Raw genomic sequence first — 11,226 nt, 5'->3', positions numbered from 1 at the left:
CCTGCTATCAAATCTATGATCTCAGAGCTACGTTTACCATGTTTGTGAGTAAATTATCTAATGAAATGATTTAATAGCCAACAACAGGTGGACAAGTGTATTAGCAGTCTTTACTCAGACGAAAAGCCTGTCTTCGCTACCCGCTTCAGAAATCACAGAAGCTGGCTTAGGTTAGTTTTGTTATGAACTCCTGAATCTCACCTATACCCTTAGCTATATCATCAATTTATTCACTCATTAATTTTCCTTCGGCTTAGTCCCTTATTTATCAGGGGTTTCCACAGTGGAATGAACCGCTAACTATGTATTTACGCAGTGTATGCTCTTCACTCACATTTACTCGTACACTATTTACCCAATTCACTTATACCACGTCTTTGGACTGTGGGGGAAACCGGAGCACCCAGAGAAAACCCACGTGAACACAGGGGAAACATGCAAACTCCACATAGAAATTTCAACTAGTCTAGCCGGGACTGGAACCAGCAACTTTGTTGTTGTGAGGCGACAGTGCTAACCGCTGAGCCATCATGCTGCTCTAATTCATCAACTCTGTGAGCAAATTCTTTCTTCCTTATTTTTTGTTTTGGCAGAGAAGCAAGAACCAGCACTGAATATTTTCTCTTCATACTTCCCTCCATTATATTAACTCATAATATTTTCATAATAAACTGAAGATATATTTACAGTTGAAAATGTACAAAATATTTTCTGTTGTAGTATTCTTATATATTGGATAAATTTGATCAATACAGTATTGTTGGCTACTGCCAAAAGCGCACCCACAACAGAAGATGAGTTTTGTTGTCCAGGGTCATATAGTTGTTACTGCAGAGCCCCAAAGAGGATATACAGAAAAGCAGATAACCTCAGCAGCAACATCAGCCACAGAAAAATCTTAGGTTTTTAAAAGAGCTTTACTGATTACTGTGTAGGGAGTTTTTTTTTAAATGTTGAACAGGTTTCTCTTGATTTTGTATGTGTTTTTATTTTTGTTTTACAATGACTGTCATCGGTGCAGCATTAAGTATTAATCATGAAGAAATTATAAACTCTTTTGGAAATTTAAGATCTGGACGGTTTTCAGTGACAAAAAACTTGAGCTTATTTCTCTGTATTTAGATGTTAAGTGAGCATTCTCCTGATCATGCAGCCTTTAAATCAAACACTCAGAAAAATACAGATTTTTTGCTTGTTCAAACTAATTATTTAAAATGAGCTGAAACAAGACAATTTATTCAGATTTCATTGGGACAACTAAATTTTGTTACCAAAAACTAATTTTGCGAATATTGCCAGAACCAAAAAGTCTTAATAGAGTTTTTCCACATCTCTTGAGGGTGTATGTTATCTATACTGAACTCTTATCCAGTTATTGTTCAGTTATGTGTCCAAAGTCCAATGAAACTCGCAGGTAAATTACTAAAATTATGTTCTCTAGAACTCGTAAGACTGTTGTCCTGACTTTTCCAGAGAAAAGACAAAAAGATTTTTTTAAAAACTTGGGTTTCTTCAATCAGCTCACCAGAGTCCTTAATAACATTTCCAGTCATTAACCATCAATTCATGAGGCATTGAATTCTGTCCAGCAATCTGTCGAACTCACCTCTACTTCAACTCCTCAACGTCTGCCTTTTATTAAATTATTTTTAGTCTTAGTTCAATTCGGCTCTTTGATTAATTTAATTACTCTAGACTTTAATGTTGTCTGCTTCATTTCAATTCTCTCTAATAGTTATTTGGTTTTACTTGAGGATTATAAGTTTCTTTTATTAATTGGAATGCTGTTGATGACAATTGATTTCACTTTTAATTGATTATGAAATATCAATGTTACATTTTCAAATTATAGTCATCTTTTATTGATTATTGGAATATTCAAAACATTTTCACTTTATTGCAAGCCAACTGTCTACCAGTGCCTGCTTTATTATAGCTTATCAATACATTTGGGAAAATGAAAAATAAATAATGGCAAAAGTTCTATTCTATATCTAAATAAAACTGACAGAACGCAACCCAATAATTGTGTGGCAAGTTTCAATATAGTGAACAGATTTACATATTTGGGTATAAAAATTGCACATGAATTAGAAGAAATTGTAGAGTAAATTATGATCTGGAATATGATTTTGATAAACAGTTGAAGTCAGAATTATTAGCCCCCCTGAATTGTAACCCCGCTTGTTTACTTTTTTCCCCCAATTTCTGTGGAAGGGAAAGAATATTTTTTTCAACACATTTCTGAATATAATAGTTTTATTTACTTATTTCTAATAATTGTTTTATTTTATCTTTACCATGATGACTGTAAATAATACCTGACTAGATAATTTTCAAGACACTTCTATACAGCTTAAAGTGACATTTAAAGGCTTAACTAGGTTAATTAGGTTAACTTGGCAGGTTAGGTTAATTAGGCAAGTTATTGAATAACGATGGTTTGTTCAGACTATTGAAAATATATAGCTTAAAGGGGCTAATAATTTTGACCTTAAAATCGTTTTCTAATAAATTAAAACTGCTTTTATTCTAGCCGAAATAAAACAAATAAGACTTTCTCCAGAAGACTAATATTATCAGACATACTGTGAACATTTCCTTGCTCTGTTAAACATCATTTGGGAAATGCAAAAAATAAAAATAATAAAAAAAATCTAAGGGGGGCTAATAATTCTGGATGATAGATGACAATAAATATGGGGGGAAGAGGGTATGGCTGGGTGTGCCTAGCTGACACAGACACAGCCTGTGTTGCTGTTTTCTGACACCCGGAGCTCTGTAATGCTTTGTTCATCTAATTAATTAAATTGATTAAACTTATTTAAAGCCTCTGACTGATGTTTTAACCTGCAAGGACTAGGAAAAGTCCAACATTGCTTACTTACTTACTCACTGCCAGGGCCATTTATATCGAAGTTGATATTTAGCCGCACTGTATTGGTGTTTCGTAACATCTAGTTTTTATGAGATGGGTTGTTAGTCCAACGCCCAACATAAATACAATATCATTTTTATTACTATAGGTTCTGTATTCATTGCCATTTGTTTCATTTTAATATTAAAATTGGAGTTATACTGAAACATAAAATATACAGTACTGGCTGATAATCTGACAAGTGAGAAGCAAAAGGGCCACAGCAAAACATTATTAGATAAAGGATCAATAAGAATATGAGTTTTACGTATCTAGATAAGATAAAACGGTAATTTCCAGATAAATCTATATAACTATATGTAATATATAACCTCTGGGCAGGCTTTATAACTGCTACTGTATATAAACCCCTCAACAAGATGCTTTATCAGCAGTAAAGTCTTGACTGTTCAACTGAAGAGTTGCAGAAGATCCTGAAGACTAGAATGGCAGACTGTCAACAAATGCCTTTTCTTAACCAACATTTTTATTATTAAATGAGTTGATAGTAATTAATATTTAATTAATTGTTAGAAATAATAACAGTTTAACTCAAACATTAGTGTATGTTTTATAATATCAAGTATAATTAACATTATATTGTATTATATTATCTTATATTATATTATAGTATATTATATTAGTACATTTTTTTTCCGGCTTAGTCCCTTTATTAATCCGGGGTCGCCACAGCAGAATGAACCGCCAACTTATCCAGCATATGTTTACTCAGCGGATGCCCTTGTGTGTGAATGAGTGTGTATGGGAAACATCCATACTCACTCATTCACCCATATACACTAGGGAAAGTTTAACAAGCATTACCTGATTCGCTCAAGATTGTTTGCAGGATGGGTGCCATGTATTTTGCATGCTCCACCTTTTGAAGTTTTTACATCTCAGTTGAAAACAAAAATTTTTAATGAGCTTTTTAAAAGGAAAGTCCTCGAGCAACTTCCCTATCTGACATCCGTTGGCTGGCTCATTTATGGCATTGTTTTTTAATGATTTATTTTACATTTTGATTTTTTTTTTTTATGTATATTTAAAATAACTGTGGAGCACTTTGGGCAACAAAGGTGTGTTTAAATGTGGTGCAGTTGAAGTTACTTAGTAGTAGAAATTACTTTTTTATTCTCTTAACTTCAAAACTTTTTAAAATCTTTCTATAAACGCGTGCATGCATGTCTTTATACACATTTAAGGTCATTTTACCAAATCAGAAATGCATTAACAATCTTATTCTATGTGTATCTTCAACAAAGAGCATCCCGTTCTCTGGTCCACTACTGGGAGGCCTGCAGGAAGGGAAGACTCTTATCATAATTGGACATGTTTTACCAACTGCTAATGAGTGGGTAACATTTTTATTTCTCAAAGGACAAATTTATTTTGTCTCTATGATTTATTGTTAAAGAAATATGACCCTGTTCTGTGTTCTGCAGATTTGGTGTGAATCTCCAGCATGCCACTGAGTGCGGGACTGATATCGCTCTGCACTTTAAACCATGTTTTAATGATGGACCTGCATATATTGTGTTCAACACTTTTGAGAAAGGTAGCTGGGGGCTAGAAGAAAAGTCTGCCTGTCCCCTCATCAAAGGCCAAACGTTTACTCTTGAGTTCCATGTTACCAAGGAGGCATACAAGGTATATGAGTAGTTGTTAGGAATATGAGAAATCATTTCTGTGGTCATTTACCAATTTAGCAATTACCAATTTAGCAAAGAGTTATGAATTATCTGACCGATTTTGACTACTAAATAAATAATTTTGCATATAATCTTTTGCTCAATGACAGACTGTTACTCAGAATTAGCTGTTCATTTCAATTATTGTGCAAACTTTGGGAAATAATTAAGGAAAAGAAAGAATAAATACAAAATATCAAAATGAAATGCAACAAAACAAAATTTAGCCAACAAAAGTTAACTTACACAGAACGATTCATCGAAAATATCCATTTGAATGATAACGAACAATTATTGATTTTTACAGTGTTACTTATTATGTAAAGTCTCTTTATAGGTAAGTGTGAACGGGAAACATTTAGCGGACTATAAACACCGTATTCCCTTCACTCTGGTGGACACCATCTCAGTGCACAAAACAGTGGAGCTGGATTTCATTGCTTACCAGAAGCCTGCGGTAAGAACAAAATACCAAACTACCACTTAGCATATTATAATGTAAAGCAGTTGAGCTGCCATTCATATTTTTGAACTTTATGTTTTTGTACTTAAAACTATTTTGTCAAAATCCTTTCACTGCATTCAGACCGTTCCATACACAACCCTGATCAGTGATGGACTGAAGTCTGGCAAAGACATTGTTATTCATGGAGTTCCTAATGCTGACTCAAAAAGGTGAGATGAAATATATTCTTTCTATAATGTGGATGTTAAAAGTTATTTAAACATGCATAGTTCAAAAACATTTTTTTTTAATAAGTCATAATAACTTCTGACAAGATATCCACTTTAATGTTTCTATCTTCATTAGGATGGAGTTTAATCTGCGCCACAGATTTGGGATTGCATTTCACTACCAATGCCGTTTTGATCAGAATGCTGTAGTCTGCAACACCTGGGAGAATGGGAAATGGGGGGCAGAAGAAAAACATGGACCTGTGCCTTTTATCCGAGGCCAGTTTTTTCAGGTAGATCCCACATCCTTAGAGCACCTATAACTTTTCTATTCCAACAGAGTTCAAATCAAACAGATTTTTGGTACAAATCTTTGCCTGCCTGATACTATGATAGGCTTAGTTAAAATTAACATTCATTTATTGAACACCATTTAGCATTTTGGGAGATGATTTTAAATGAAATTTTTGTGTGAAATGATTACAAACAGCACATCTTATTGTCATGTTTTTGTATGTGATTCAGGTCAAAATCTCCTGTCACAGTGATCATTATGATGTGTTTGTGAATGGCAAGCAAACACACATTTACAAGCACCGCTTCACTGAACTGGAGGACATCGACGTCTTTGAAGTCCGTGGAAATGTGGAGGTGATTTTTGTGCATGTGAAATAAGGATCCAGGATTGCAGGAAGTGCATGTTTAAAACTTCCACAAACAAGTTTATGTCATATGATAATATTATATAGATTCTCCTTGTGAATCTAGAAAAATCAACATGTCAAACTGTTGATAATACAATATGTATTTGTATCTAATATAAACAATAAAAATGATTTCATTTGATGCGTCCTCTTTCACACTCCTCTGAATAAATCGTTCTACATTTAAATCAAGGTGGAAGAAAAAATACATTCTAGCAAGAATAAAGCAGTCACCAGGGTGAGCTTGTTTAATCAGTTTGTATATTGTTATTATGTTAGCACTGACCAATCAAAATCAAGTGTAGAGTTCGGCACAATAAAACTAAATAAAAATTCAGTCATTTTCTTTTTGGCTAAGTCATTTTATTGTTCAGGGGTTGCCACAGCGGAATGAACTTTCAACTTATCCAGCATATGTTTTACATAGCGGATGTCCTTCCCAACTGCAACCCAATACTGGGAAACACCCATACACACTTGCACACACTCACATACACTACTGCCAATTTAGCACATTCAATTCACCTATAGTGCATGTCTTTGGACTGGGGAAACCCGAGCACGAGGAGGAAACCCACACGAACACAGGGAGAACAAGCAAATTCCACACAGAATTTCCAACTGACCCCGCTGAGGCTCAAACCAGTGACCTTCGTGCTGTGAGGCTATTGTGCTGCCCCCATTTAAAATAATAACTTAATTTCTTTAAACTATACTCTGCATTTAATCAGTCTGACCTACATTTATATTACTGTAAAATGTAAGAAAACTATGAAAATCCATTACAGAAAATATATTTTAAACACAAAACTCTGGGCCTGTTTGTATGTGTCCAATTTTTGTGTGCATCAGCTTGCCAAATTAAGCATTAGCTGAAGACAATATGGTGTAATTTGGAAGTTTTAATGTCAAAATTGGATATCAAGAAACTGGTAAAAAATCCATTACAGAAACTTCATTACCTGTCAGTAAATATCAGTTTCTCTAATATTGTTGAGTGGGAAGAGAAATGTTGCTTGGCATCAAGTTAAGCAAAAACACTAAAACGAGTTTGACTTTACACTGTGACACTCCACATCTTTCATGGGGAATCTATAAACAACGATAAGCAAGTTCCTATTAAAATTATTAGCTAATAATACATTTGGATTGAGGAACATTTATGGATGTTAAAACAGAAAACCATGATGGATGAAAAAAATATTTTATGAATGAATCAGAGGGGCACGAAAGGGTAACCTACTGTTAACATTTCATAAAACCTTGATATTATAGGGTCATAACGCCCTCTGGTGATTATGAGTGGACTAACTCATAATATCTGTTGTAGTCTTTTTATTATGACCTTAAGGTGTCAGTAGAGCTCTACTTACAGTTTTTCTCAGTCACTTTGGTACATTTCTCAGATCAAAACTGAAATTCTCAAAACTCCCTGTTCAATCTTCACATAATTTTGTCACTTGTGCACATCAGTAAAACAGTTTCTCCAGCCTGATCTCACGAGATGGTTTATCATTACTCTGAACGAGTTTCAGATGCTTTTGTACATCCATGCAAATGGTTATGTACAATTCTCTGCAGTTTCCTACATTATGAATAGCTTATGTCATGTTGATCAAAATGTATTTTGGTCTCTGTTGAATAGTCTCACCCCCACAATATTTAATCATTTGTTCATGGCTGATACGTTTTTCTAAATTTGTCTACAATTAGTAAATTTCTCCCAGGTGAATCTTGACTTTTTCTAATGAAGGTCTAAAAGGAGGTTGTCCTATGTTCCCGTTTATACTTTTCTTTTGTTTTTTCTTTGTGCTATGCAGTGTTGTCTTTTCCTTTCTGTATCCCAATGACATGATCTGTCAACAAATTACAGTACAAACAGCCAATAAAATATCGCCCTAGTTTACACCAGTACACTGTTATATTGACAACATGACAAGTAATTTGACTGTCTTATCTATACACAATGACATATAATAGAGTGTATTACCCAGGTCTGTGAACTGAAGCTCACTTCTTATCTTTTAGAAATATAATTAAATCTGTATTCATTCAATTAAATTAAGGAAAATCTTTCGGCACTGACTTGTTTATTGATACAGAAATAGTTTTGAGAGATAAACTAAGACTTTTGAGCAAGAGTCTGGCTTTTGCAGGTAACCGTGTTTTGCTATTTGTACGTGTTGCTTTGACAAATGCACTTACTGTATTGCAAAGTTCAATTCTGATCTGAGAAATGTACCAATTGCAATTGAGAAATACTGTAACTGTTAATGACTGCAACTCAACCTAATAAAAGTTTCAGTTGTTCAGTATTATTATTATTTTCTGACAGTTCGCTTTGACTTTCATTTACACAAGTAAACTAAATAATTTAACATGATACGAAAGCTTTATTTATTAAGTTAAACTAAAAGTAGGCTAATCTGATTTTTTTCTGACAATGAACTTTTATTTTACAGTGCTTGTATAGGCAGGCAGGCAGGCAGACAGACAGACAGACAGACAGATAGACAGATAGACAGATTGATAGATAGATAGATAGATAGATAGATAGATAGATAGATAGATAGATAGATAGATAGATAGATAGATAGATAGATAGATAGATAGATAGATAGATTGATAGATTGATAGATAGATGACATATATCCTCACATTGTCTATTCCTCTTGCAATAATGCTCCAGCTCTTTAGTAGCATTTCCGCGCATGCGCAACGCTAAGATTGAAGCCAGAGAGAGCGAGGGGAGAGAGAGAGTGAGGAGGATTCAAACTTCCGGTGGTGTGTCATGGCGGCGTGGTGGAGTATGCTTGAAGTGAAAAACTAAACCAAACCCCCCTCCTCCCTCCACCTCCTTCTCCGTTCTCCTCCTTGATTATTTTGCGGAGCGGTTTAGGGGGTATTTGGAGCACCCGGGACGATTCGGGAGCAGGAATCGGGATCGCAAAAGTGATTGATAGGAGACATAGCGGCGCGCGCATCCGCCTGAGCATGGCGGCGCACAAGCCCGTGGAATGGGTCCAGGCCATCATTAACAGATTCGACGAACAGGTAAGGAAAACACTACTTGGACATTTGACATTTTAAGGCCAGAAAGCAAGCGTGCAAACGACGGAACGCGTGCGTGCATATGCGTGCATTCGCGGTGTTTGTGTTGAAGATGTGAGCTTGGTGGTTTTGGGCTTGCACTGGCCAAATACAATACGTGCATGTCTTGATTCAGGCCTGATGTGTTGCATTTGGACAGCAAAAGGCAAATGTTGTGGAGTGGGGTCGTGATTGATTTGATGAATGTTCCGCTGAGCCGCTCGCGCGCACTGGCTAAATATAAACAAAAGGAATCAGACTCCCTCCGTGCTTGTTGACATACAGAGAGATGAGATTGCATAGCTGGAGCAGCATTACAGGCATCTACAGTCCTGTGCATGAAACGCCTTTAAATCTAAACAAAACAGTCGTGTCTGTTTATCTGTGACTTGTGTTTCTCCAAGTTGTCTAAAACTTTGAATGCAGAATAGGGCATTTTGCGAGCCCGAAGTGGCAATGACAGCACTAGGGCTTTGACAGGTACTTGAGCTCGTCATTAGTATTGTTTTATGAATTAAATATGATTGTCTGTGGGTGCTGCTGTTTAGAATTGGAGTAAAGTTGGTTTTATATTCACACATCCGCACTCTCCTTAGTTTAATTAAAAAAATATTAATTGCAAATTCTAAATGGTGAAATCATATTAGCAACCAATGACTAACTACAACACTGTTCATAGTCAAATACATGGTGCTAATGTTGTCTTGAAGTCATGTTTAAATGTGATTATAGACTTAATATTCAAAGTATTATGGTAAACAATATAGGGAGCCTGTCACAAGTTGTCACTGAACGGATGTGTGTATATAAAACCAACTTTGTCTCAATCTGTTTAGATCTTTAAAAGGTGCACTCAGTAATTATTTTGCTAATCAAAAATGCTTAAATAAACAGCAGTTTTAGAAAAAAACGTCAGTATAATCATCCACACTCTTGTGATAACACCATTCTTATGTTAACATATTTAGTTTCTACTTTTGTTAAATATATGAATGCAAACAGATACATGCTAATTTCATGATTTTAAATAGCTTGACATTTGTATGCTTTTATTTAATCTTTTTTTGTGCAACCCTCCAAGCCTGCTCAAAGCTAAAGTCAAGATTTCTTTTTAAAAAGTCATCATTTGACATTTAAAACAAAGCATAGATTCTAAAGTTTCATACATGCCAAAATTGAATATCTCCCTCAATGTTTTTAATTTCCAGTGTAAAAATCTAATTTCACGAAAATATTATTTGCAAATGCTAAATGGTGAAATCATATATAGCAGCCTTAGACTATCAAATTACAACACTGTTCATAGTCAAATACATAGTGCTAATTTTGTTTTTAAGTCATACTTGCATGTGATTTTAGACTGAATATTCAAAGTACCATGGTAAACAATATAGGGAGCCTGTCACAAGTTGTTACTGAACGAATGTGTGAATATAAAACCAACTTTACCTCAATCTGTTTAGATCTTTAAAAGGTGCACCCAGTAATTATTTTGCTAATCAAAAATGCTAAAATAAACAACAGTTTTAGTAAAATGTCAGTATAATTATCCACACTCTTGTGGTCATACAGTATCATTCTTGATCAAATATTTTGCTTCTACTTTTGTTAAAAGAAATGAATGTAAACAAATACCTGCTAATGTCATAATATTAAATAGCTTGGCATTTGTATGCTTTTATTTAATCTTTATTATGCAATAGTCTCAGTCTGCTTTGTCAAAGCTATACAGCCAAGATTGTTTTTAAAAAAGTCATAATTTGAAATTAAAAATAAAGTTTATCATGTATGAAGCATGTAAAAAAAAAAGTATTTATGACTTGACGTTGCATACATGCCAAAAATTGAATACCTCTCTCAATGTCTATAATTTCCACTATGAATATATAATTTTACAAAAATATTATTTGCAAATTCTAAATGGAGAAATCATATTAGCAGCCAACGACTATCAAAGTACAACACTGTTCATAGTAAAAAAATACATAGTGCTAATGTTGTTTTCAAGTCATATTTACATGTGATTTTAGGCAGAATATTCAAAGTACCATGGTAAACAGTATAGGGAGCCTGTCACAAGTTGTCACTGAACGAATATACTAGTATATATAATTAACTTTATCTCGATCTGTTTAGAATTTTAAAGGTC

General features: G+C 34.3%; 3 protein-coding genes across 41 annotated transcripts in view; 2 read left to right on the top strand and 1 right to left on the bottom strand.

The window, feature by feature from the left end:
• The window catches only part of or40a1 (odorant receptor, family 40, subfamily A, member 1), a 617,996-nt gene that overhangs the window by 353,213 nt on the left and 253,557 nt on the right, over nt 1-11,226 (bottom strand). The window lies entirely within an intron of this gene.
• lgals9l6 (lectin, galactoside-binding, soluble, 9 (galectin 9)-like 6) lies at nt 4,063-6,335 on the top strand. Its single transcript, XM_073923880.1, has 6 exons — nt 4,063-4,271; nt 4,363-4,567; nt 4,946-5,065; nt 5,195-5,283; nt 5,420-5,576; nt 5,809-6,335. Exons 1-6 carry the CDS (start codon nt 4,102-4,104, stop codon nt 5,956-5,958), a joined length of 891 nt encoding a protein of 296 aa, XP_073779981.1. The 5' UTR covers nt 4,063-4,101; the 3' UTR covers nt 5,959-6,335.
• nf1a (neurofibromin 1a) overlaps nt 8,750-11,226 on the top strand; it is a 123,031-nt gene continuing 120,554 nt past the window's right edge. For all 38 annotated transcript variants that reach the window (XR_012390931.1, XR_012390929.1, XR_012390932.1 and 35 more), the window contains exon 1: nt 8,750-9,041. Coding sequence is in view for 24 of the 38 variants with exons in the window: in XM_073923827.1 (XP_073779928.1) it covers nt 8,982-9,041 (60 nt within the window). In the remaining 14 variants the exon portion in view is untranslated. The remainder of the gene's footprint in view (nt 9,042-11,226) is intronic.

Source organism: Danio rerio, chromosome 15 (assembly GCF_049306965.1).
Source record: "Danio rerio strain Tuebingen ecotype United States chromosome 15, GRCz12tu, whole genome shotgun sequence".
NCBI lineage: Eukaryota > Metazoa > Chordata > Actinopteri > Cypriniformes > Danionidae > Danio > Danio rerio.
This window is presented reverse-complemented; position numbering and strand designations above follow the sequence as displayed.